Source organism: Bos grunniens, chromosome 7 (genome assembly GCF_055505025.1).
Source record: "Bos grunniens cultivar Pamir isolate PY7600 chromosome 7, Bosgru_T2T1.0, whole genome shotgun sequence".
NCBI lineage: Eukaryota > Metazoa > Chordata > Mammalia > Artiodactyla > Bovidae > Bos > Bos grunniens.
The window spans coordinates 19,767,849-19,794,906 of NC_141171.1; the positions used below are offsets into that span (position 1 = coordinate 19,767,849).

At 51.3% G+C, this 27,058-nt stretch overlaps 2 protein-coding genes and 1 long non-coding RNA gene across 16 annotated transcripts; 1 reads left to right on the top strand and 2 right to left on the bottom strand.

Annotated features, from left to right (window-relative positions):
• Positions 1-81: 81 nt before the first annotated feature.
• Positions 82-9,907, bottom strand: MPND (MPN domain containing). 7 transcript variants are annotated; one of them, XR_015166830.1, is made up of 14 exons: positions 9,685-9,903; positions 9,331-9,604; positions 8,367-8,603; positions 5,533-5,665; positions 4,825-4,909; positions 4,511-4,607; positions 4,201-4,273; positions 4,044-4,120; positions 3,027-3,125; positions 2,686-2,854; positions 2,530-2,600; positions 1,890-1,979; positions 1,141-1,233; positions 82-322 (listed from the first exon to the last, which is right to left on the bottom strand). XR_015166830.1 is itself a non-coding variant. In XM_086410074.1 (13 exons), exons 1-13 carry the CDS (start codon positions 9,786-9,788, stop codon positions 236-238), a joined length of 1,590 nt encoding a protein of 529 aa, XP_086266200.1. In that variant the 5' UTR covers positions 9,789-9,891; the 3' UTR covers positions 82-235. The 7 variants fall into 7 exon arrangements, 4 of the variants coding, with proteins under 4 accessions (XP_086266200.1, XP_086266202.1, XP_086266204.1 ...); XR_015166831.1 differs by lacking the exon at positions 4,201-4,273 and having other exon boundaries at positions 9,685-9,905; XM_086410074.1 differs by lacking the exon at positions 3,027-3,125 and having other exon boundaries at positions 9,685-9,891.
• A 5,410-nt stretch (positions 9,908-15,317) lies between these two features.
• STAP2 (signal transducing adaptor family member 2) lies at positions 15,318-26,755 on the top strand. Of its 6 annotated transcripts, XM_086410107.1 has the most exons (13): positions 15,318-15,495; positions 18,234-18,305; positions 18,431-18,553; positions 22,623-22,679; positions 23,171-23,271; positions 23,720-23,854; positions 24,173-24,242; positions 24,333-24,435; positions 24,569-24,643; positions 25,874-26,029; positions 26,116-26,208; positions 26,290-26,364; positions 26,597-26,755. In XM_086410107.1, exons 1-13 carry the CDS (start codon positions 15,394-15,396, stop codon positions 26,656-26,658), a joined length of 1,224 nt encoding a protein of 407 aa, XP_086266233.1. In that variant the 5' UTR covers positions 15,318-15,393; the 3' UTR covers positions 26,659-26,755. The 6 variants fall into 6 exon arrangements, with proteins under 6 accessions (XP_086266233.1, XP_086266235.1, XP_086266234.1 ...); XM_086410109.1 differs by lacking the exon at positions 26,116-26,208; XM_086410108.1 differs by lacking the exon at positions 24,569-24,643.
• Positions 16,976-23,833, bottom strand: LOC147368798 (uncharacterized). Of its 3 annotated transcripts, none has more exons than XR_015166838.1 (3): positions 23,695-23,833; positions 23,189-23,305; positions 16,976-17,153 (listed from the first exon to the last, which is right to left on the bottom strand). It is a non-coding gene; the product is annotated as an uncharacterized LOC147368798 (long non-coding RNA). The 3 variants fall into 3 exon arrangements; XR_015166836.1 differs by having other exon boundaries at positions 23,100-23,305; XR_015166837.1 differs by having other exon boundaries at positions 23,189-23,560; positions 23,695-23,829.
• Positions 26,756-27,058: the final 303 nt, after the last annotated feature.

A 27,058-nucleotide genomic window follows, 5' to 3' on the forward strand; every position in this document is an offset into this window, starting at 1 on the left:
GGGGAGGGGCGGGGGTGGCTGTCACTTGCCTGGTCACCAGCTCAGGCCCTCCCCACAGTCACAGCACTTGAGAGACACCTGGCCCGTTTCTCCTTTATTATATAATCTGAGCCCCTGCTGTCACAGTCAGTCACACGGGACAAACAGCAAAGAAGCCCTGGACCCATCCCATCACCCAGAGGCGCAGGGGGCACGTCTAATCAGAGCCCTCTCCTGTCTTTGAAGACTGGTTCCCTCAGTTCCCTTGCTTGAGGAGGCTGTAAACCTGCTCCAGCATGTGGCCTAGGCCCTGGTCCTTGGGCATCCTGCTGGCCAGGGAGATCTGAAAACAGGCAGGTCCGGCGCCTCAGGGCTGCTGCCCCGCTAAGGGCTCCGCTAACCCCGGTGGTGTCCCTAAAACCACACCTCCAGGTGCATCCTGGGCCTAGGAATGTCGTCGGGGGCGGGGGTAAGATTCCTCCACACCTTCGACAGTCTGCTCTCACACGCCCCGCCCCCCGTGCGCCCAGGCCACGCCCACCCTTCCCACCCAGCACCGCGGCAGGAGGTGACCAGTGTGGCAGCTTTAAGCCCGGGTCACTGTTCAGTCTGAACAGAACAAGCAAATATATGAAGCTGGTTCTCTGTAAAGCCGGGTGAGATGTGTCTTCTGAGAATGACTCCCAGGCAGGACACAAAAGGCTGCCAAGCCCTTGCTGACACAGACCGCTGACTTAACGAGGGCGGGGAGGGGGGGGGGAGCGGGGAGAGCCGCGGGGGTTGGGGGGGTGGTGCAGGGCGGACTGGATCGGCCTACTCCCAGCACCAGCCCCTCTGCCTGGCTCAGCTCTGCTGTGCTTCAGACTCAGAGCCCCTCCTGTTCAGGGGCAGCGTCTCAGTCAGGATAGCCCCAGGGCCACAAGGGCTGCAGGCTTTTACATCTTCATCCGTACTTGATAGCCATCTCCACCACTGTCACCACCCTTGTGTGACAAACGTGACTTTTCTTTGGCAGCGCTTACATCTGACTAAAATACTTTTGTACAAGCTCACTTAACTCACTTTTCCTCGAGCTGCCTCTGGATATATTCTTGTGGGGCTCCCTGAGATCTTTACAAAAGGAAGGGTTTGCACAGGACTCGAGGTGTGAGCCTCACTCACCTTCAGCTTGTCCAGGTAGGTGTGCTCCTGGTTCCAAGGCTCCTGGAACCTGATGAAGTCAGGGGCGCCCCTGTAGAACTCTACCAGCAGCATCTAGTGGGAAAGGAACACATGAGCCCCAGCCGCTGCCGCCCTTCAAGGGGCCTCTGGACTAACGCAGCACAGCACGTAGGGGTTACCCAGTTCCCCAAGAGAGGGGCCCCCAAGCAGTGCCACCCTGGGGAAATGAAGGCATTTGGCAGGAGAGAGGGCTGCCTAGAGGAGAAGATGCCTCCCCCAGAAGCAGAAGAATCACTGAATGCAATTCTTTCTACCTCTGCAGCCCTGAAAGACTCCCTGGCCTAGCCTTAGTCTGAGCAGGAACATCTGTGAAGTCACAGGTGTGATGAACTAGCTCCATTTGTTTAAATGCCTATTGAATGGCAGAAGTAACACCTGAGGTCCTCACATGTCTCCACTGGGAGAATCAGTGGCAGGTGCAGAAGCCCAAGGTAGGAGCGTCCCTAGCACCTTCCAGAACAGCAAGGAGGCCGGGTGGGGGTGGGGGGAGGGGCCGGGGCAGAGACTGGGGACTTGATCCTTAGAGCCCGTGATTTTCAGCAGCAGAAGAGACCTGATCTGGGTCTTGATGTGGCACTTTCAACCACAGCTTCCTGACTCCTAGAGTTATAGCCAACTAGTGGGGCGCCCTCAGCCCCCGCCTGCTCCTCCCAGGGTCCCCCACCCCCACCACCCCAGAGTCAGCTTACCATCTCATGGAGGATGTCATTAGTCAGGAAGTTGTCCTGGACGTAGGCCATTTCCACGTCCATGGGGATGCCATAGTCACTGGGCCTTTGCTGGCGGAGACAAGCTGGTCACCACTAGCTACCCCCGCCCCGCCCCCCAGCCCAATACTTCAGGGCACAGCAGGAAGTTCCCTGGGCTGGGGGCCAGGGAATCCACACTGCAGGCCTGGCTCTGGGCTGGGATCAGATTCAGAGCCATGTGGGGTCTCAGAAGAACCCAGCAATGTGACCTGGGAGGCAGAGTGGCCTCCATCACAGACACACACAGGAGTGGCCATGGCTCCCAAATTCCTTTCTAAAGCTGATTTCTGACTCCAAGACTGGACTTGGAGAATGAAACCAGACAGGTCTCAGGTCGGAGGCCATACTGGTAGCCAAGGCAGCTTGCTACAGTTGGAGCCCCAACCTTTTCAACATCACTCACACCTACTGCCTCAGCGCAATTATTATGTTCCTATCTCACAGATGAGACAATCTGAGGCCCCAGCTCCCCAGATGAGCCGGGAACCAGAGTACTGGCTTTCCGCCGCTAACAAGCCCTCCTGACCCCGCCCACAACCACGCAGGGCCCCACCCACACCTCCCCTGAAGCCCCGCCTACCTCAGGGGGCGGCATCACCCAGAAGGGCGAGATCTTGGACTCTGGGCCGGGGTTGCCAGAGTAGTAAGGGGCTGCAGACGGAGACACAGAGAAGGAGCTGGATCTGGGATCTCGGTGACCAGCAGGGCCCAGGCCCACCCCTTTCCCTGGACTCACAGCAGAGCAGGGCGAGGCAGGGCTGGAAACCGTTGCTGGAGCCCTGCAGCCGCAGCTGGTAGTCCATCTGCTTATCGATGTCCTGCAGCGACGGTAGCGCCGGGCTATGCGGGTGGCTGTGGTACCAGCCCACCAGGGACAGGCCGCGCAGGAGCAGGCTCTGGTAGATCTAAGGGCAGAGACGCGGCTGGGGCCGGCGCGGGACGGTGGGGTTCCACCAGCCCTGGTGCGTGCACGCCACTCCCGGCGGCCAGCACGCCAGGCACACACAGCCAACATTTAATGAGCGCCTGCTGTGTACCAGGCCTCTGAGGATACATCAGTGAGCAACCGAGACATACCCTGCCCCGCGCTCAGCAAATCCAGTGAGGGGGACAGTCAACAAAGACATAAAGAAGATGCTCCAGGCTTCTCCGGTGGCTCAGCTGTAAAGAACCTGCCTGCCAATGCAAGAGATAAAGGGTTCAACCCCAGATGCGGGAGGACTCCACATGCTGGAGAGTAAATAAGCCCATCCACAACAATTGAGCCTGGGAGCCGCAACTACTTAAGTCCCTATGCTCCAGAGCCCGAGCTCTGCAATAAGAGAAGCCCCCACAACTAGAGAAAAGACCCAGCAGAGCCAAACATAAGTAATTTTGTTTTAAAGCCTCCTATATTCCCCGGTGGTCTAGTGGTTAAGGACTTGGACCTCTCACAGCCCCACAAGGGGTGGGTCTCAATCCCTGGTGTAGGAACCAAGATCCTGCAAGCCGCAGTGGCGCAGCCAAAATAGAATAATAATATAATAATAATAAAATAACAAATGCTCCTATTGTAAATCTAAGGCAAAATATTATTTTGCTCACTGCTGTATCCCCAGCTCAAGGAACAATTCCTGGCACACAGTAGGTACTCAATAAATAGTTAAAGAGGCAGATGTGCGAACGCAAGTAGAGGCAAGCGCAAGCGTAAAGAGAAAGGAAGAGGCGGGTGGAGAAAGCTGTGCACCAAATGCACACCTATTCTGTCCTCCGGAACTGACCATGCTGGAAAAGGCGGGTGTGGAGTGCTTAGTGCAGTGCTAGGCGCATACTAAGCACTGTTATGAAAACATCGAAGGAGGGCATTTAATATCTATCCGGCCTTTACCAGGTGACAGGCAGTCTGAGCGGGGAAGGGGCTGGCGGCATCTGCGCAGAGGAAGAATGACGGTGGGGGTCACAGGTGCAGGGACTGGAGCTCACACGTACCTATCTGCACCCTTGCTGAGTGGCGACACGGCGCTAGGCGCCCTGACGCAGTAGCCAGGACAGCTGTGTGCACACCAGCCTGCGCCCCCTCACCCACAAATGCCCCGTTGCCATGCGCCCCCTCACCTCCTCTTCCACGGTGGCTGCGGTCTCCGCGTCCCCCAGCCGGCTCCGACAGGGGAAGGCTCTGAGCACCGTGAGCACTGCACGGAGGCGGGAGAAGGGGTGGACATTGACCCTGGCCCCCAAACACCCTCTCTGCCCATGGGCCCCCAATACCCACTCTGACTGTTGATGTCCCAGCGGCCCCCCAGGTACCCCACGACCTGGCTGCGGGTCAGGTGGCTGTGGAAGTCCTGGGGAGGGGGAGGGACATGGGAAGACCCGCTCAGACTGTGCCTGGTCCCAAGGCCGTCCTGGGGGTCAGCCCACCCCCCTCCTTCCTCAGATATTGATTGAATGCCTACTGTTTACCAATAGTAAACAGAGCAGACAAGGTCTCTATTCCAAGGACCCTCTGGGCAGGGACCAGCCCCTCCCCAAGCCTGGGAGCCCCTGAGCCCTAAGGGACAAGGTAGGAGGTGGGCACACACCAGCAGGAACAGCACGTTGCTGGAGACGGCCACGTTGAACGGCTGGAACTTGTTGATAGCTGCGAAAGACGTTACTTCCACCAGGGTGTGGGGGTTCCTGTGGGAGCCAGGAAGGTTCCACAGCCTCAGGAACCCCAAGGCCCTTCCCTCACCCACACACTGGTTCCCTCGGTCCCACAGCTAGCTCTGAAGATCTGAGGCCTTGTCTCCATCCTTCCCCTGCCTGCCCTTGTCCCCCAACCCCATGCTGCAAGAGCTTCTGTAGATGGGGATGAGGGTGGGGGTTCTCCCAGCGGGCATGGGGTGCATCTGACCTGGCCGAGTCACGACTTCCCAGCATGCAGTAGCGCACCGGCACCCGGATCTTGTTGTCCACCCTTTTCCCTGGGGGCGTGGCCTCTGGGGAGTTGGCAGGGGGTGTTAAAGAAAGATGTCAGTATCAGTTTCTCCCCAGCCAGGAACTGGAAAACCAAGACCAGGCAGTCCAAGAAAGAAAGAAGACTCCAGGGGCAGTCTTAAAAAATCAAGAAAGGACTTCCCTGGTGGTCCAGTGGCTAAGACGCCATGCTCCCAGTGCAGGGGACGTGGGTTCCACCCCTGGTAAGGGAACCAGATCGAGCAAGCGGCAACTAAGACCCAGTACAGCCAAATCAATCAATCAATCAATCAATCAATATTTTTAAAAATAAAGAAATGAGGCAGCAAGTCAACAAACTGGACATAAGAAACTAAAAAATCAGAAGAAGGGATCAGGAAATCAGGTGAGGACCAGTCAGGCAAAGAAATCAGGCAACAGGGCAAAGAAATCCTATGGAGGAGTAAGGATAAAGAAATTAGGCAGTGGGACCAAGAAATGTAGAATTAGAGCTTAAAAAGTCAGGCGGTGAGAGTGAAATTAGGCAGCGAGGGCTGGGAAGTCAGCCAGGCTTCTAGCGGGCTCTACACCCAGCCTCCTCCCCGGCCTGAGCTCTGTCCACCTCCCCCAACTGTTCCCACCTCCTCCCCTCCCCCACACCTCTTACCCGAGTGGACAGGCTCCGAGGGGCCCTTCCCTTGCGGTCTCCTACTCTTGTCGTCCGCTGAGGCTGCTGTCAGAACCTCCTCCTCCTCTTCCTCTATCAGCGGCTCCTCCTCCTCTCCTTCGCTGGCCGGGCTCTGAGTGGGGTCGGGGTTGGGGGAAACGCGACGGGACTTTTAGCGGTATTCTCCATACCCTCCCCCCAAGTTCGACCAAGAACTCTGGCAGGCCAGAACCTGCCATTCCTGTCGTTGCCCCGGGTGCCCACTAGAGGGAGAGAGTGAGCAGAGACAATCTAGGATGTGGACCAGTTAGTTGCTCAGGCTGGAATACCGCCTCTGCCTATTACAAACTGACTTCAGGCTCTGCTGCTGCTGCTGCTGCTAAGTCACTTCAGTCGTGTCCAATTCTGTGCGACCCCATAGACGGCAGCCCATCAGGCTCCTCTGTCCCTGGGATCCTCCATGCAAGAATACTGGAGTGGGTTGCCATTTCCTTCTCCAGTGCATGAAAGTGAAGAGTGAAAGTGAAGTCGCTCAGTCGTGTCCGACTCAGCGACCCCAAGGACTGCAGCCCACCAGGCTCCTCCGTCCATGGGATTTTCCAGGCAAGAGTACAGGAGTAGGGTGCCATTGCCTTCTCCAGACTTCAGGCTCTATTCTCCTGTAAAACGGCACAATGACTTCTAGCCCCACAGGGGTGGCAAAAGGGTGAAATTAGATAATGCGTGCAAAGCATTAGGCATATGCCAAGCATATGCCCTGCTGCTCCATTCATCCAGCTGGCAAACACTTTGCATGGATTAGTTGATCAGATTCTCTCAATAACCTCTCCTTCTCCTTTCTCCTAAAGAGCCCTTCCTTGATGAGGTGACCTCTCTGTCCAAACCCAACAGCCACATCTCAGTCTCTGTCCCTCTCCTCCTCTCAGCAGCGTCTCCTGGTAAATCCTCAGGGATCCCCACCCCCGCACTGACCGGCTTACCTCCCACCACTCCTGGACCCCCTTATTCTCCTCCATCTCACTCGTTGGGCCAGGGCTGGGTCCTCCCGCCTCTTTATTCCCCCACCTACACCCCTTCTGAGGGGCCTCAAACCCCGTGTGCCCCCTGGACAACTGCCCACAGTCCTGACTCCAGGCTAGGTCTCCCCTGACCTCTGGACCCCAGGTCCGACTAGTCCCTGACATCTCAAAAGGGGGTGTTTACATTCAACAAGGCCACCCAGACCATCACCCTAAACTTGCTCCTCCACACATCTCCAATGAGGGTAATCCTGTCCACGCGCTTGCAAAAACATTTGGGGGAACAAGACATCTCCTAACACCAACATCAGATCCACCAGCAAATCACATCACATCCACTTTCAAAATTAACCAGAACTTACCCACTTCCTCCTCCTCAAAGGCCGGCCAGATACACCCCATCATCACCCACCTGAACCCTGAATCCCTGGCTCCTATTGTCCTCCCAACAGCGGCCACCAGGGGGCGCCGCTAATGACCTGACTCAGGCCCCACACCTACTCCGCTCACAGTACTCCAGGGATCCGACTTCCCTCAGGGTACAAGCCCAAGTCTTCCCCACAGCCCACCATGCCCTCCAAGACTTGCCCCTTTTGCCTCCCTGCCCTTCCCTCCTCCCTCTCTCCCTATCACTCTCTGCTCCAGCCGCATCAGAGCCTTGCTGTTCCCCCAAAACACCAAGCCTTTGCACATGCTGTTTTCCAGAAAACTTTTTGCTCCCTGCCTCCACCCCTTCAGTTCACTGATCAGATGTCACTTTCTCAATGAGGCCTTCCCTGGCCATCCTATCCCTTTCAGCACTTGCATCCCCTGCCCCTGCTCACTTCTTCCAAAGTATGATAAGATGGACTTATTTCTTTTGTTTGTTTCTCTCTCCATGAAGGCAAGGATGTTTCTCATTTGGCTCTCTGCTTTATCTCCAGCTCGTAGAAGAGGGCCTGGCACACAGCTGGCATTTATTAAATGCTTCCTGAATGAATAGCCCTATGGTGTGGTGTGAAGGTTAGTTTTATAAGTCAACCAGGCTCAGCTATAGTACCCAGTTACTGAATCAAACACTAGTCTAGGTGTTGCTGTGAAGGCATCTGGTTGATGTGGTCGACATCTACAATAAGTTAACTTTCAATAAAGAAGATTACCCTTGATACTGTTGGTGGGCCTCACCCAATCAGGTGAAAGGCCTTAAGAGCAAAACCTAAGGCTTCCTGGAAAACAAGAAATTCTGCCTCGAGACTGCAGCATCCAGGGACTTCCCTGGTGGTCAGGAGGTTAAGAATCTGCCTTCCAATGCAGGGAATCTGGGTTCAATCTCTTGTCAGGGAACTAAGATCCCACGTGCTGTGGGGCAACTAAGCCTGGGCACTCGGGAGTCCAAGCCACAACCAGAGAGAGGCACATCACTACAACAAAGAGCCCAGGAACCGAAACTAAGACCTGATGCAGCCAAATAAAGAAAAACATTAAAAAAAAAAAAAAGACTGCAGCATCAACTCCAGCCTCTGTGTGTATGTGTGTGTGTGTATTACTATCACAGCATTCAAGACCCTCCAAAATCTGGTCCCTGCCAATGCTGCCAGCCCCCTCAGCTACTAAGGCATTGAATCTCCAGTTGCATCAGCTAAAAATGGTTCCTTAAGCATCATGTGTTTCTTCATGCCTACAAAGCTGTGCATATGCCATTCCTTCCTCTGGAAAGCTCTTTACCCTTCATCTCACTCTGATCAACTCCTATTCATCCCTCAAGGCCCCAGCTCCAACATTCTCTCTCTGGGCACTCTTTATCCAGCAGTGAGTCAGAGAGGCTGAAGGATGTACCTCATCAGCGGCAGTTGCAGTCATATGGAGCTGGTTTCGGCGGAGCCAAGCAGCTTTGTACTTGTCCAGTTTCTGGCCCTTGTATTTGACAGAGGCCCAGCCACAGCCAGACTTCTTGGCCGGGTTCACCAGCTTCTTGCAATGAGTGGCCCAGGCGCTGGGTGAGTTGAACACCTGGCCTGTTTCCTGCCACACAATCCTTCCATCGGGCTGCAGGTCTCCCACGAACTTCTTCCCCTGCAATGACAGTGGGTTGGCTGAACCCAGGAGCTGGTACTCATCAAGATTCCCTCCTCCAGGAAGTCCTCCCTGACCCCATGCTACTTCCCAGGGCTTGCCACCCATCTCCCACCTCCTTTCAGGAGGCTTACAGCTTAGGTATCATCCTGATCAGCCTGGATTGAAACCGTCAAGTTATGTGCCCATCCCCACTCCCTTCACTGGACTGTGAGCCCCAAAGGACAAGAACTGCATGTGACTTGATCTCCACTGGGTCCCTAACACCCAACACAGCCTGTCACACAGCAGATGCTCAATTCACAAGCTGCTCCCATTCACAAAGAGAACAATAACAATATGGTAATAATAACAAACACTTATAAGGGACTTACTGTGTAGCAGGCACACTACTGAGCAGCTTATTCATTGCATCCTCATGCAACCCCATGTGAGGAAAGAAAATCCCATTTTACGGATGGGGAAACTAGGATACGCATAAGTTGAGTGAAGTCACATAGCCAGGAAGGCACTAGTGTCTTCTCCGAGCCTAAGATCTCCTTTGTGGAATGGAGAGTTTGGTGAACAGTGTTCTCCCACCCAGAAAGGCTCCTGCTGGGTCAGGATGCTCTGTGCCTCAGTTTCCCCTCCTCACACCAGGGGCTCGGGTTGCGGCAAGAAAGCACACTGGACCCGGGTTTCCCCTTTTTGCACGAGCTGGAATGGGATGAGGCTGGGAGGCGCTCACCAGGTAGTAGATGGACAGCACTCCGGCGCCGGGCTCCAGCAGCGCGTCCTTGAGGAGCACCCGCAGCGTGACCGCGCGCCTAGTTAGCGCGCCCCCTGGCCCGCCGCAGCTCCCCGGTCCCGCCCCGCCGCCGCCTCCGCCGCCGCGCGCGCCTCCCGATGCCCCTGGCCGCTCCGGGTCCTCGGCCTCCGCCTCGTCCTCGTCTTCATCCGGCGCCTCCTCGCCCGCGGCGCCCGCAGGGGACAGCGGTTCCGGAGCTACGGGCAGCGACAGGCTGCAGCGGAGCCGTGCGCCCTGAGCCGGTGCAGCCACCCAGCCTGGTCCCCCACCGGCCCCCCGCCAGGCCCGCCGTACCTGCCATGGTCGTTCCGCCCCACGCCCCGCGCCCGGTGCGCCTCGGGCTCTTTCTTCCCGGCACGTGACGCGGCTCCGCCCCTAGGGGGGAGCACCTCTGCCATTGGCCGCCGCCGGTGGGCTACTGGGGGCTTGGCCAGCAGAGGCGAGCCGGGGAAAGCCAGACTCTGGCCTGTTCAAGCGGGAGAGGGAGGTGGGGGTTCAACCCTAGGGGACCATTCGGGAAACTGAGGCCTGAGGCCACCTTCCGCGGGAGGGAGGTGGTAACCGAGAGCTCGGGACACCACTGGGAACACTGAGGCCGGGGGCTTCCGCTTTCGGAGAACCAATGACTCCACCCGAGGTCACCGACTGAGGCCTGGGGCTGGGGGACTTAGCGGCGCTCAACCCGCTACGACTAGCGGGGAAATTAAGATACATGATCACTCCTAATGAGGGACCCACAGGCCTCAGCTGTTGGTACCAGGAAGACACTGAGGCCTGGGAGGATGAGCCCCACTGCCCTGGGGCTGCGGGCCAGAATCGAGGAAACAACCCGGCGCCTCGACTCTGAAGTGCCCAAGACGGGCGGCATTCTCTAAAGGGTTAATTTCCACCTTCCCCGGCGGCCTTCGACTGCCTTGATTGGATTGCAGCTGAGCCCGCCAGCCAATTATAACTAGGTTATTTCATCTTCAGCCAATAGACGATAGAGGGTGGAATCCCTCCTGCCAGTCAAGCGTTAAATTGCTCCTCCTCTACCAGTCAGCAGGAGTCCCCGGGCCTTACGTGTCCAATCCATTTTAGGGTCTGGTCTTCAACCAACCAATCAGTTCGCGGCTCAAACCTCCCTTGAGACCCACCCCCCAACCTCTCCCACCCAACCCTCAGCTCGCGGTGCACGTGGGCGGAGACTGGCTAGGAGTGCGGGCGACAGCTGCTGCTCTTTTGTCTCTGGTCACTGTCCCAGGACCTTTGCCCCGAGGCGCAGGGCCACCTCCCAGTGCTGGGACTCCCCAACCCCAGGGAGGGCTGAAAGCCCTGGGCAGGGGCTCCCTCCAGCTGCACGGCAATTTTTCGGCTGGACTCAGCTACCTATGCCGGTCTGAAAGAGGGGACAGGCTGTTAGGGACAGGGCTGTCCAGCCACAGTGGTCTGGAATGAGTGAGCCTAGCTCCAAATCTTGCTCTACCATTTCCCAGGTCTGTGACTTTGGCCATGTGTCTCCACCTCTCTGCTCCTGCGGATAACAATTCCTACTTGAGAGTTGTTAAAGAACAGGACTTGACGTATAGTAAGAGCTGGGGAATGTGAGTGATTATTATTACTCATGATGCAATAAGATTTGTATTTTAAGGTAGGACAAGAAAAAGTAAACAACAATTCTTTGTTTGGACCCCTTCCCTCCCTCTCTTGCTAATCTGTGTAACACATTAACCAGAGATCCTCAAAGATGGAAAGATAGGAACTCCTGCTCCACATTAAAGGTCTCTTTTCTTTTTCTAACATTTTATTTCTTTTTTCCCCATTTTTAAAATTTGAAAGATAATGCTTTACAATGTTGTGTTAGTTTCTGCTGTACAACGAAGTGAATCAGCCATGCATGCGCGCTCAGTTGTGACCGACTCTGCGACACCCTGGCCTGTAGCCCGCCAGGCTCCTCTGTCCCTGGGATTTCCCAGGCAAGAATGGGTTACCATTTCCTTCTCCATGTTTTTTTTTTTCTTTTTTCTAATGTTGACAATATATCTTCTTATAAGAACAGTGTTCTTTCCCAGCTCTGTAGGGGTCATGATGATCTGCTGCTCACTCTGTATTTGCTTACCTGAACTATGTATCCTTAGTGAAGTTTATGTAAATATCAGTATGTCATTTTGATGTATGATCGTTTGTCTCAAGGAGGTCCAGAGGTTAAGAAGCCATGCTTCCACCGTACAGGGCGTGGGTTCAATCTCTGGTCAGGGAATCAGTGACGCAGCAGGCATGCATGCATAAATGAAATATATATGACTGTGCCTACTAACAGGCGGAACCGTTCTTAGAGCTTTCAGAAAATCTGCTTCCTGTTATAATCTTCAGTTTGGCTCAAAGAAAATTCCGTTTTTCTCTTCTTAACTTGATAGTTAATGTTCCCTGACACTCACTTTGTGTCCAGTCCAAACCTCCTTTTGGAGTCATCTCACCACCCACCCAGGGTCCAGCCATCAGATAGGCATCTCCAGGCCCTTAGGGGGCTTCCCAAGTGGCACTAGTGGTAAAGAATCTGCCTGCCAATGCAGGAGACTCAAGAGATATGGGTTCAATCCCTGGATCACAAATATCCCCTGGAGAAGGAAATGGCAATCCATTCCAGTATTCTTGCCTGGAAAAATTCCATGGACAGAGGAGCCTGGTAGGTTACAGTCCATGAGATTCAAAGAGTTGGACAGGACTGAGCGACTGAGCACAACACACAGCTGCTTAGACTCAACAGAGCTCAAATGGCCTCAGTTTATTTGCCCATGGCCTTGTCTACTTTCTCTTTGCCTCTCTTCTAAAACCCAGGGCTGAATCTCCAGCATCTCTCATCTGGATCATTTCCTGGAGATTCAGGCCTCCATATTCACACACACTCCTTACATCTCCCATCCTGGCCCCAGAGGAATCTTACTAAAATGCAACTATGACCACCTCCTGCCATTGCTCTAAATCCTTCTATGAATCCCCATTGCCTTTGATAAATTAGCCACTGTGACCTTATCAATCATTAACAATTTACAGCACCCCTAAATGGCAAGTAGTGTCATCAACATTACCAGACAGTTCAGGAGAGGAAGAGTTACACAGTTCTTCAGTGAATTCCCAAGGCTAATCTTTGCTATGTGTATAAAGTCCAGGCAGTCCTAGAACTATTAAGGAAATTGAATTTGTAATTTTAAAAGTCCCCCAAAAGGGACTAGGTATCATCACGGTTCATAAGTTGTTTAGCTACAAGTTCATTTCAGTAGCAGGACCTAACAAGTATTTGAGGACAAAATCTCCTGTGTTTAAAAAACATATTTTTTTTTACCATGCTAATAAAAATATTAATTTGTTTGGGAAAAAAATAATTGAAAAAAATTAAACTCCCAAAGAAGAAATCTCCAGGCCCGGGTGAAAAATTCTATGAAGGTTCAAAGAAGAATTAACACCACTTTTACATAATCTCCCTGTGTGGAAACGGCAACCCATTCCAGAATTCTTGCCTGGAGAGTCCCATGGACCTGGAACCTGGCAGGCTACAGTCTACGGGGTCGCAAAGAGTCGGACACTGAAGCGACTTAGCGTACGTGCATGCATGCATTACATAATCTCTTCCAGAAAATTGAAGAAGGAACACTTCCCAATTCATTTTATGAAGCTACCGTCACCCTGATACCAAAACCAGATAAGGGGAGTACAAATAAACAAAAGTACAGAACATCCCTCATGAATCCAGACCAAAAAAAAGCTTTTAAAAAAATGTTAATAAATAGAATTCAGCAATATATAAAAAGAAGTATTCATCATGAGAAAGTGGAGTTTATCCCAGGGTTGCAGGGCTGTTTCCATATTCCAAATTCAATCAGTGTTTTCCACTGTATTAAAGAGACTGTGGTAGGTGAAACAGTGGTTCCCTAAAGATCTCAATGTCCAAATTCCCAAGGCCTAGGAATATTTAGGTTACATGGCAAAGGGGATTTAAGTTTTCAGATGGAATTACAGTTTCTAATCGAATTAAAATAAGGAGACGTTAAAGTAATAATCATTAAAACAAGGAGATGATCCCAGATTATCTACTGAGTCCAACATAATAACAGGCATCCTTAAATGTGAAAGAGAGTCAGGGAAAGGTGACTGTGGAAGAAATTCAGATTGATATAACATGAGGTTTCTACCCACTATTGCTGGCTTTGTAGATGGAGGAAGGAATGGGGAAAGCTAGAAGCTGGAGAAAGCAAGGAAATAGATTCATTCTTTGAGGCTTCAGAAAGGAACACAGCTCTCAGGGACTTCCCTGGTGGGCCAGTGGTTAAGAATCCACCTTGCAATGCAGGCAATGTGGGTTCGATCCTTGGTCAGGGAACTAAGATCCCACATGCTGCAGAGCAACTAAGCCTGAGCGCCACAACTAGAGAGTTCATGCATTTCCCAACACAGCCAAATAAATAAATATTTAAAAGAAAAAAAGAATAAGGAACATAGTCCTGCCAACACCCTGATTTTATTTTCATGAGAACCACATAGGACTCCTGACCTACAAAGCTGTAAGATAACACATTTGTGTTGTATTAAGTCTCTATATTTATGATAAGTTATTACAGCGACCACAGAAAACTAATACACAAGCTAAAGAAGACATGTCACAAGAATGTATCTATTCATGAAAAAAAAAAAGCATTTGATAGAATTCAACACCCACTCATAATAAAAACTCTCAGCAAACCAGGAACAGAGAGAAACTACATCAACTTGATGAAGAACATGGACAAAACTTCAGGTAACTTTGTACTTCACGATAAAAGACTTAACACTTTTCCTATTGAGACTGGGGACAAGGAAAGGCGTCCACCCTCACCATTCTTCAACAGAGTCCTGAAAGTGCTAGCCATTACAATAAGACAAGAAAAAGAAATAAAAAACATATAAATTGAAAATTAACCCTATTTGCAAATGACATGACCTGTGTACAAAATTTCAAGAAATCTCCCAAACATGCCCCTAGAACTAAGGAGTGAGTTAATTCAGAAAGGTTATAGGATAAGACATCAACACACAAAAATCAATGGCATGTTTGTATGCTAATAATGAGTGTATGAAAACTGGAATTGAAAATACAATATTACTTATAATGTTTTGAAATAGAAAGAAAAAAAGAAATGCTTAGATGTAAATCTAACCAAACAGATACAGGACTTGGATACTGAATACTATACAACACTGATGAAAGAAATCGAAGATTTAAATAAATGAAAAGAATCTGAAACTAACATAATATTATTATACTTCAATAAGAAACAAGGGAAGGAGGGAGGAAGGAAGGAAGGGAAAAAGGGAAGGACCATTTCTATGGGTTGGAAGACTCAACACAGTATGCAAAAGTTATCAAGTTTTGGAACTTCCCTGGCTGTCAGTTGGTTAAGACTACACATTCTAATGCAGAGGGGTGTGGGTTCCATACCTGGTCAGAGACCTAAGATCCCACTTGTGGCACTGCCTAAAATTAAAAAAAAAAAAAAAGCCTAATCTCCCCCAACTGATATACAGATTTAGTGCTATTCCTGTCAAAATCTCTGCAAGATTTTTGGGTAAATACATCCAGATTTTTCTAATGTCCAGGCAGCCTAACAGGCCTCCTGGACATTGTGTCACTGTCTAGTCTCATTCCCTCACAGCTCTGGCACCAGATTCCTTTCTCTCCCTTCCAGGTCTTTGCTTAGGCAAGTGCCCCTGTTGATGCCCCCTACACCACACCAGCAGCCCCCTCCTCTGTTCCCTGACTCCAACCAGGCCTCCCTGACTCCCTGACTCCTTGCAGGGTCAGAGAGACCGGGATTTCCCTAGAGTCTCTGGACCTGCCCGGCCCAGCCCCCGCCCAGGGCTGGCAGGGGAGGGAGCTCTGGAGCTGACAGAGAGAGGAAATTCCCCTGGAACCTGTTTCTCAGCTTCCTGGCTCAGCTGGAGCACCTGCTGGAGGGAGAGGCCAGGCCGGGCCAAGGACCCTGGCCCATCATGGCCTTGGCCCTGAGCCCGCCCCGGGTCCCCAAGCCCAAGAGCGCCCTGCCCCTGCACTACTATGAGAGCTTCCTGGAGAAGAAGGGACCCCGAGATCGGGTAAGACAGGCTGGGGAGCTGGCACTGCTGGGTGGCCCCTGGGCAGGTGCGGCACCTCTCTGAACCTAGACCTCCCCAGCCTGCTGAGGAGGATGAGGTGGGTGCTGGTTGGGGCAAGGCATAGACTGGGGGCTGGGAAAGGTTCTGTCTGTCTGTCTGTCTCTCTCTGATCTAAGCTCTTTCTCTTTCTGTCTCTCCCCGCTTGGATTGGTCTCTTTCTGAATCTCAAGGACTTTCTCAAGGAAATGGCGGTGGGGGCGGGGAGGGGGGTGTCTTCTGACACCACTCCCTACCCCCCATCCCTCCTCCCCCAGCCCTGAACTAACTCTGTGAACCTTAGCCACAGGGGTCAAGGTCCATACAGATTGCAGGTGGGGACAGTGAGAGGTACTGGGGGCTGTTGCCAGTCAGGGGCCCAATGAGTGTGTGTGTGTCCTTCTCAGAATAAAGCTCAACTCCTCCATTCCGCTAAGGCCCACCCTCATCCGCCACTAGGACCCAAACCAAGCACCCTTTTCCCTGCCTTTGCCCTGGAAGTTTCCTCCTTTCCTTCTGCCTTCATGCATTCAAATCCTCCCCAGCCTAGAAAGCACCAGAGGCAGGAGATCTCAGGGGTTAAGAAAGAGGTTTATTTATCTGTGAACACACCTCAAAGCATGTGGGGGATCTTGGTTCCCCAACCAGGGATCAAATCCACGCCCCCCTGCAGTGGAAGCCAAGAGTCTTAACCACTGGACTTTCAGGGAAGTCCTAGGCAGGTACCATAATTATCTACTATTTTATAGTAGAGGCACAAAGAGCTTAAACAGCACTCAGGGGGTGACACATAGCTGGTGTATGACAAAGCAGATGAGTTTGTCCACTTACTGCTTTCTTCCCAGTGCCTGGCACACAGTAGTTCTTCAGTAAATGATAGTTAAATGTATGTGTGTATCTAGGATGTATCTATAGATGGACAGATGGGTGAATGGGTGGACAGACAGGTGCTGCTGCTGCTGCTAAGTCACTTCAGTCGTGTCTGACTCTGTGCGACCCCATAGATGGCAGCCCACAAGGCTCCTCTGTCCCTGGGATTCTCCAGGCAAGAATACTGGAGTGGGTTGCCATTTCCTTCTCCAACGCATGAAAGTTAAAAGTGAAAGTGAAGTCGTTAAGTCGTGTCTAACTCTGTGCGACCCCATAGACGGCAGCCCACCAGGCTCCTCCGTCCCTGGGATTTTCCAGGCAAGAGTACTGGAGTGGGGTGCCATGTCCATCTCCAGAACCGACAGGTGAAAGGATGCATAAGCACAAATATACTTGGGAGACACTGCAGGTTTGGTGCTGGATCACCACAATAAAGCAAATATTGCGATAAAGTGAGCCATATGAATTTTTTTTCATTTCCCAGTGCTTTATAAAAGTTATGTTCACACTAGTCTGTATCCTGTTGTATGTAATAGCACTATATCTTTTTAAAAATCAGCTCATAATCATCTGCTTTCTTTTTAATTAATTATTTATTTTTGGCTGTGCTGGGTCTTTGTCGCTGTTCGAGGGCTTTCTTTAGTTAAAGTCAGTGGAGGCTACTCTGTAGTTGCGGTGCACGGACTTCTCATTGTAGTGGCTTCTCTTTTGGCAGACCATGGGCTCCAGGGCATGTGAAATAGCACTGTATCCTAAAAAGACAATGTACATAACTTAATTTAAAAATAATGCTTTTGGAAAAATGACACCGGTAGATACTTCTTTGACTCAGAATAGCCACAGATGTTTAATTTGTTTAAAAACAAAACCCCACAATATCTGTGAAGTGCAATAAAATGAAGCATGCCTGTACACAGGTGGATGGGTGAGGACATAAGTGGATAAAAGAATGGATGGATGGCTGAATCAATAGGTGGCTCGATGGATAGATGATCACTGTCAATATAAGAGCTATCCTCATTGTGAAAGTGTTAGTCACTCAGTCATGTCCAACTATTTGCAACTCCATGGACTGTAGCCCACCAGGCTTCTCTGTCCAAATAGTAGAATGGGTAGCCATTCCCTTCTCCAGGGGATCTTCCCAACCCAGGGATTGAGCCCCCATTGGTCTCCTGCATTGTAGGCAGATTCTTAACCATCTGAGCCACCGGGGAAGCCCTTTCTGCTGCTGCTGCTAAGTCGCTTCAGTCGTGTCCGACTCTGTGTGACCCCATAGACGGCAGCCCACCAGGCTTCCCTGTCCCTGGGATTCTCCAGGCAAGAACACTGGAGTGGGTTGCCATTTCCTTCTCCAATGCATGAAAGTAAAAAGTGAAAGTGAAGTCGCTCAGTCATGTCTGACTCCTAGCAACCCCATGGACTACAGCCTACCAGGCTCCTCCGTCCATGGGATTTTCCAGGCAAGAGTACTGGAGTGGGGTGCCGTTGCCTTCTCCGAGGGAAGCCCTTACGGACTCATTAATTTACTTCCTCTTTCAGGAAGTCTTCCCCAATTTAGCAATTTGAAGTCCTCTCTCCTCTGCAATCTCTTGGCCCAGGGTCTGTCTCTACCTGAGGGTGCTAATTTCTCTTCTCTGAAAGATTTTAGTGTCTCTGCTTTCTCTGTGGGCTGCCCTGGTGGCTGTAGGTGATGAAGGAAACCATGTAAAGATCTGGGAGAAGCATGTTGTGGCAAAGAGGCCAGAAGGTGCAAAGGTCCTGAGATAGAGAAGGATGGAAGTGCCCAGCTCTGCCACCTCACCTCCCTCTCTTTCTCCACCTCTGGTCCACAGGATTACAAGAAGTTCTGGGCAGGCCTTCAGGGCCTGACTCTGTATTTCTACAATAGCAATCGGGACACTAAGGTAAGGATGGAAATGAAGCCTCAAGAATTGGCCTGCCCTTGACCCTAGGACCTAACAGAGGGTGTGGACAGGATGTCCTAGCTGGGGGGGATGAGGCACTCAAACTCTGTCTTCTGTGCTCCCAGCATGTGGAAAAGCTAGATCTAGGAGGCTTTGTGAAGCTCACAGATGAGGCTCCCTGGGGAAACTCCCATGACCCTAGCACCCACTTCTGCTTGGTCCTTCGGAACCAGGAGATCAAGTTCAAGGTAAGTCTCTTAAGGGTGGCTGGTGGGAGACCCTTCCTCCATGTCACACCCACCATTAACACATACCAACACAAAGTCACACAGAATTTATCACTGGGTTTGTATCACTAGGCAAATCATTAACCTCTCTGGGCCTCAGTTTCTACAAGTGAAAAATGAGATAATTATGTGTAAAATCCCCAGAACACAATCTGATCCACAAGGACCGCAACTGCCATCATTCAATCTTCAGCTAACATTATTGAGCACCTATTGTGTTCCAGACACTCTTCTTAGTCACAGCAGTGACTAACACAATTTAAAATTCCTGTGCTAAGAACACTCTCTAATACCATGTTCAGTCACTAATTTGTGTCCGACTCGTTGTGAACCGCATGGACTGCAGCACGCCAGGCCTCCCTGTCCAACTACCAGAGCTTGCTCAAACTCATGTCCATAGGATCAGTGATGACATCCAACCATCTCGTCCTCTGTCATCCCCTTCTCCTGCCGTCAGTCTTTCCCAGCATCAGGGTCTTTTCCAGTGAGTCAGTTCTTCACATCAGGTGGCCAAAGTTTTGGAGCTTCAGCTTCAGCATCAGCCCTTTCAGTGAATATTCAGGGCTGGTTTCCTTCAGGATTGACTGGTTTGATCTCCTTGCAGTCCAAGGGACTCTCAAAAGTCTTCTCCAGCACCATAATTCAAAAGCATCAATTTTTCGGCTCTCAGCCTTCTTTATGGTCCAACTCTCACATCTGTACATGATTACTGGAAAAATCATAGCTTTGATTATATGGACTTTTGTCAGCATAGTGATGTCTCTGCTTTTTAATATGCTAACACCATACACAAAAATAAACTAAAAATGGATTAAACACCTAAATCTAAGACTATGTACTATAAAACTCCTAGAGGAAAACATAGAACACTCTTTGACATAAATTGCAGCAGTATCTTTTTGGATCCAGCTCCTAGAGTGAAGGAAATAAAAACAAAAATAAACAAATGGGACCTAATTAAACTTAAAAGGTTTTTCACAGCAAAAGAAACCATTAAAAAACCAAAAGACACCTATAGAATGGGAGAAAATATTTGCAAACAATATGACCAACATAGGATTGATCTCCCAAATATACATACAGCTCAATATCAAAAAAACAATCAACTCAAACAAAAAATGGAATATCTAAATAGACATCTCTCCAAAGACATACAAATGGCCAAGAGACAAGTGAAAAGATGTTCAACATCGCTAACTATTCAGTTCAGTTCAGTCTGTCAGTCGTGTCTGACTCTTTGCAACCCCATGAATCGCAGCACATCAGGCCTCCCTGTCCATCACCACCTCCCAGAGTTTACCCAAACTCATGTCCATCGAGTCAGTGATGCCATCCAGCCATCTCATCCTCTGTCGTCCCATTCTCCTCCTGCCCCCAATCCCTCCCAGCATCAGGGTCTTTTCCAATGAGTCAACTCTTCGCATGAGCTGGCCAAAGTACTGGAGTTTCAGCTTTAGCATCAGTCCTTCCAATGAACATCCAGGGCTGACTTCCTTTAGGATGGCCTGGTTGGATCTTCTTGCAGTCCAAGGGACTCTCAAGAGTCTTCTCCAACACCACAGTTCAAAAGCATCAATTGTTTCGCACTCAGCTTTCTTTACAGTCCAACTCTCACATCCATACATGACCACTGGAAAAACCATAGCCTTGACTAGATGGACCTTTGTTGGCAAAGTAATGTCTCTGCTTTTGAATATGCTATCTAGGTTGGTCATAACTTTCCTTCCAAGGAGTAAGCGTCTTTTAATTTCATGGCTGCAATCACCATCTGTAGTGATTTTGGAGCCCAGAAAAATAAAGTCTGACACTGTTTCCACTGTTTCCCCATCTATTTGCCATGAAGTGGTGGGACCGGATGCCATGATCTTCGTTTTCTGAATGTTGAGCTTTAAGCCAACTTTTTCACTCTCCACTTTCACTTTCATCAAGAGGCTTTTTAGTTCCTCTTCACTTTCTGCCATAAGGGTGGTATCATCTGCATATCTGAGGTTATTGATATTTCTCCCAGCAATCTTGATTCCAGCTTGTGTTTCTTCCAGTCCAGCGTTTCTCATGATGTACTCTGCATATAAGTTAAATAAGCAGGGTGACAATATACAGCCTTGACGAACTCCTTTTCCTATTTGGAACCAGTCTGTTGTTCCATGTCCAGTTCTAACTGTTGCTTCCTGACCTGCATACAGATTTCTCAAGAGGCAGATCAGGTGGTCTGGTATTCCCATCTCTTTCAGAATTTTCCACAGTTGATTGTGATCCACACAGTCAAAGGCTTTGGCATAGTCAATAAAGCAGAAATAGATGTTTTTCTGGAACTCTCTTGCTTTTTCTATGATCCAGCGGATGTTGGCAATTTGATCTCTGGTTCCTCTGCCTTTTCTAAAACCAGCTTGAACATCAGGAAGTTCACGGTTCACATATTGCTGAAGTCTGGCTTGGAGAATTTTGAGCATTACTTTACTAGCATGTGAGATGAGTGCAATTGTGCGGCAGTTTGAGCATTCTTTGGCATTGCCTTTCTTTGGGATTGGAATGAAAACTGACCTTTTCCAGTCCTGTGGCCACTGCTGAGTTTTCCAAATTTGCTGGCATATTGAGTGCAGCACTTTCACAGCATCATCAGGATTTGGAATAGCTCAACTGGAATTCCATCACCTCCACTAGCTTTGTTCGTAGTGATGTTTCTAAGGCCCACTTGACTTCACATTCCAGGATGTCTGGCTCTAGGTCAGTGATCACACCATCGTGATTATCTGGGTCGTGAAGATCTTTTTTGTACAGTTCTTCTGTGTATTCTTGCCACCTCTTCTTAATATCTTCTGCTTCTGTTAGGTCCATACCATTTCTGTCCTTTATCAAGCTCATCTTTGCATGAAATGTTCCCTTGGTATCTCTGATTTTCTTGAAGAGATCCCTAGTCTTTCCCATTCTGTTGTTTTCCTTTATTTCTTTGCATTGATTGCTGAAGAAGGCTTTCTTATCTCTTCTTGCTATTCTTTGGAACTCTGCATTCAGATGTTTATATCTTTCCTTTTCTCCTTTGCTTTTCACTTCTCTTCTTTTCACAGCTATTTGTAAGGCCTCCCCAGACAGCCATTTTGCTTTTTTGCATTTCTTTTCTATGGGAATGGTCTTGATCCCTGTCTCCTGTACAATGTCACGAACCTCATTCCATAATTCATCAGGCACTCTATCTATCAGATCTAGGCCCTTAAATCTATAGGTCTTCTTATTGAAGACCTGAAGGAGGTGAGGAAGCCAGCAGTGTAGAGATCTGAGAAACAACTTCAGCAGTACAAACAGCATGTGCAAAGGCCCTGAGGCTGAACTATGCCTGGCATGTTGGAGGAACAGTGAGACAGCCACTGTGGCTGGAGCAGAGTAAGAAAGGAGGAAAGCCGGAGGGCATGAGGGCAGGGAGGGGATGGGACAGGTTGTGTAAGACCTGTGGGCCACAAGGAGGGCCTGGGTTTTAACCCTGAGGGAGGTAGAAATCAAGGGAGGGTTTCACACATAGGAGAGGTATGATCTATGTGTGTTTCTTTTTTATGAAATGTGGATGTGAACTGCCCTGGTGGTCCAGTGGCTCAGAATCCACCTGCCAATGCAGGTGACATGGTCCAGGAAGATTCCACCTGCTGTGGAGCAACGGTATGCGCCACAACTACTGAGCCCAAGTGCCACAATTACTGAAGCCCATTTGTCCTAGAGCCCATGATCTGTGACAAGAGATGCCACTGCAACAAGAAGCCTGCAAACTGCAACTAGAGAAAGCCTGCATGCAGCAATGAAAACCCAGCACAGCCAAAAATAAATTAATTATATTAAAAATAGTTGATGTAATAACATTAAAGAATAGTACCCCCATATTACTAAGGACTTATATTCAGACATCATTCTAAATTAACCTGTTCTAACATTTAATTTTCATTAAACAACCCTCAGACACAGGGATGCTTATTCCTTACTCCCATTTCACAGATGGGTAGACCAAGGCTCATCAGCCAGGCATACTTTTTCTTTTGCTCCCCAGGTAGAGAGCCTGGAGTCTCGGGAGATGTGGAAAGGCTTCATCTTGACAGTAGTGGAGGTAAGATTGGTTAACCCCGGCCCTTCTCTCTCTCCTTCCCCACTTGGCCTGTTCAGAAATCCTTTTTAAAATGTCCGTTCCCCAAACAAACCTCTCAGCCTCCTCCTTAGTCTCAAACTGGCGGCCTCTGAACCAGGTGTAAATCATCTGCGTTTTGTTTTGCCAACAAAGTGCTATAAATGTAAAAGTCAGCTGCTGTCGTTTAAAAACCAGGAGTGTTAGAAAACAGCCCCGATTTCTATGTTACTCAATTGCTCCCCGTCTGGCCCTACAGGCTGTTGAGTTTGAGATCCTCCATGCTAGCATTTGCTCTGTCCGTCCCCCTCACGGAAGTCCTCTTTAAGCCCTCTCTGCCCCTGAGGTGTCAGGCGGCTCGGGAGCCCCGTCCAGACCTGGGTTCCATCCTGGCTACATCCGCACCTTTGCCTCAGTGTGCCCCCTGTGACACGGTCACAGGCGCCCATTTCCTGATCGCCCCAATCCCCGTTCAGCTCCGCGTCCCGTCCAACCTGACGCTGCTGCCAGGACACCTGTACATGATGTCCGAGGCCCTGGCCAAAGAGGAGGCCCGCCGTGTGCTCGAGATGCCGTCGTAAGCGCCCGTGGGTCTGCAGGATGGTGGCGGGCTGGAGAACATGGGGCCGCAGAGGGCAGTGAATGGGGTCTCCTGGCGTTGGGTCTTGGGTACATCCGGGCAGGGGTGGGGATTGGGTCCCCACAGTTGGGAGCCCGACTGGGTGTTTGGGGCGGTTCTGGGTTCCTGACCGCGGGTCTGGGTCTTCAGGGGCGGGTTTAGATGCCGGGGTGGCGGGTGTGGGGCTCTGAGTGTTGGCCTCCGTTCCCGGAGGGCAGGCATGGGCTTGCAGAGGCAGAGTCTGGGTCTGTGGGGGGGAGGGGGGGGTGGTTAGGCAGGGTCTCCAGGGACCAGGTGACGGCTAGGTGAGCTTGGCTGGGTGCCCAGGGGCGGGGTTACGTTTGGAGGGCGTGGCTGTGTCTCTGGGGGCGGGGCCTGCACCTGTGAGTGACGCTGCTCGCCCCAGGTGCTTCCTGAAAGTGAGCCGACTGGAGGCGCAACTGCTCCTGGAGCGCTACCCTGAGTGCGGGAACCTACTGCTGCGGCCGAGCGGGGACGGCACGGACGGCGTGTCAGTCACAACGCTTCAGACGCTCAGTGGGTGCGCATGCGCGGCTCCGGGTGGGCGGGGCGTCGGATACAGGGGCGTGGTCGGGTAGCGAGGCGGTGTCACGTTGTGGATGGGGCCTGGGAGGGCCCTCCTAGTGGAATCCCTCAGGGCTTATTTCTCCCGGAGGACACTGCCAGGAGCAGGGTCTTTCTTGAAGGTGGAGTCTTTTGAGGGCCTAGTCCCACGCCGAGAGCCACGCCAGGATGTGGGGTGGTTAGGGTTAGGCCCTTCTTGGGGGCGGGGCCCGGGCGAGGGACGGGCCCTTCCTTGTTCTCAGCCAGGTCATGCACTCGCCCCCTATCCTGTCAGGACGCCGATGGTCAGGCACTACAAGGTGAAGCGCGAGGGCGCCAAATACGTAATCGACGTGGAGGAGCCGGTGAGCATTGGGCCGGGTCCGGGGAAGCGCAACGGCGTGGGCTGCACCCCTTCCACGCCGGGCCTGATAGCATCCCCTCTCTGATCCTAGTTCTCTTGCACCTCGCTCGAAGCAGTGGTCAACTATTTCGTGTCGTACTCTAATAAGGCGCTGGTGCCCTTCCTGCTGGATGAAGACTATGATAAAGTGATAGGTTGGTAGAACCTCAGGGAACTAGGTTGGAGGGAGGGCTCAGTCCACGCCTCTCCCGCCCCCTCCCCAACCCGGACACCCTTGGGTCAGCCCCCAGCTGCCGTGCCTCCTCCAGGCCGCCCTCTCTGTTCCAGGCTTCGTGGAGGCGGATAAAGAGAATGGCGAGAGTGTGTGGGTGGCGCCCTCGGCCCCCTCCACCTCCGGCCCAGGTGATGCCCCCTCCCCGCGGACGCCGCTGGGGCAGAGTGGGAAAGGACCTAGGACTCTCATGGCTCCACCTGTGCCCAGTCTTGTACCTAGAGTTGCAGGGACCCAGAAAGTACCCAGACCCTGTCCTCTACGTGCTTCCAGGTTATGGAGGGAATGGACAGGGCTGGGCGCACACACTCGCAATCCTGAGGGGTTGAACCTGGAGCTGGAAGGCGAGGGGTGGGGGAGTGCGGGGGTGGGGGCGCAACCTAGAGTTGGGGAGAAGAGGAGGATGGGCAGAGTCGGGGGGAAGTCTTCTTGGAAGAGTGGGTGTTTCCTAAAGTTCTCAAAGGATTTCATTAGGAAGAGATGGGAAATCAGGCTGGGAGGTGGTCCAGATTATGGAGCAAAAGGAAGAGATTGGAAAAGTGGAAAGGTCTGTGGGATGAGCAGTATGGTCTTCCCTGGACTGGGCAGATGCTGAGGACCCTGCATGCATGACACATACACAAATGTATGTACAATGTACACAAATGTACATACACACACACATGCCACTCATGAACATAAACCTGTGTGTGTCCACCTGCATAATGAGAAGTTCCTACGTAGACAGTGGCTCCACCCATGCATAAACATGGGTGTCATACAGTTCCAGTCCCATATAGCACACATATATATACTTCAAGTCACAATCATGTGTGTACACACAAATTGCAGACATATCCACTCGTGAGCACAAATTCAGACCTTTACAGATACATGTGTGTATACACTAATACAGACAAATGCTGTAGCACGTACCTTAGCATCCATGAGGTGTCATGCATGCACAAGAGTATAAACCCTTTGCTTAGTCGCTCAGTCATGTTTGACTCTGACCCCATGGACTGTAGCCCACCAGGCTCCTCCGTCCATGGGGATTCTCCAGGCAAGAATACTGGAGTGGGTTGCCATGCCTTCTTCCAGGGATCTTCCCAACCCAGGGATTGAACCCAGGTCTCCCACATTGCAGGTGGATTCTTTACAGCCTGAGCTACCAGGGAAACCCTTTACTTACATTCAACTTATGAAATTCACCCAGTGTCCATGTATTGCTACCTAGGGACACACATCCACAGACATAAACAGGCTCATGCCCAGACACACATGCATGGACACATAGGCCTGTATCCAGGTGTGCACACACACATCCCCACTGGTGTCTCTGTTCCACATGGGCCCCGACAGTGACCACAGTTTCCCACCAGGTCCTGCACCCCCCAAGGGTGGCCCTAAGCAGCTGCCTCCCACATCCATCACGCCTGTGCCCAGTCTGGACAAGCTGCCTCCACTACCGGACCAGGATAACAACTATGTCATCCCCATTGGAGACACCCCAGCTGCCAGCTACATGAATGAGGATGGTGGGTAGGGGACCGGGGTGGCTAGAGCTGGCAACAGGTAGCAAGCTGGTGACTGGATGTGACATACTACATCTTTGTCCACGCAGTGCCTTCCCCCAGTCAACTAGTTGTTCCAAAGCCCAGGCGGTTGGTCAAGCTACAGGCAAAGCTTCCAAAGCCACCTACTGTGCCCAAGTCAGGTATGGGAGGGGTCCCTCCTCCCAGCCCCTCCCCTGTCCAGCTGAGGGTGGGCCTCAGCCTTCATCTGTCTGTTCCTGCAGAGCCCAAAGGCCTCAACAGTGGCCCAGCCAAGAAGCTAGCAGCCAGCTCAGCACAGGCTTTCTCGCCCACCACAGGTAAGGGGTCAATGTAAGAGGGCTTTTCAAGTGGGGAACCCAGGTGGTCACACTCTGGAGCACTCTGTGCTTGGTTTAATGCTCTGCTGTGTCCATCTTGAAGTTCCTCATGGCCACTGAACACATTTTCATCTTACGCTGCAGTGATCCTGGGTGGATACAAGCAGGGAAAGCCTAGATTGGGGGTCTCTGGTGCCACTGGAGCCTCAGGTACCCTTACCCTCATTCTCAGGGCTGGCAGATGTGACAGCAGAACTGGAAGAGAAACTGCAGAAGAGGCGGGCACTGGAGTAGGCAGCTGAGCGCGTGGCAGACCAGCGGGTCCATCTCCAAGCACCACACACCAGTCAGGCGGATCCCTCCTCCCAGAATTAAAGCTCAAGCAACCCCAGGAGCTGTGTTTGGCTTGGCTGGGTGGGTGGTGCGGGGTCTGTTAGATGACTGCCCACAGCTGGTTCCAGTGGTCCTCAGTTCAGCAAAACCTGCCTCCTCACCCTGTAAGAAAAGCTCCCACCTTTTTTATGACTATGCCTCATGGCTTGTAGGGGGCTTCCCTAGTGGCTCAGTGGTAAAGAATACGCCTGCAACGCAGGAGACACGGGTTCAATCCCTGTGTCAGGATGCTCCCCTGAAGGAGGAAATGGCAACCCACTCCAGTATTCTTGCCTGGGAAATCCTACGGACAGAGGAGCCT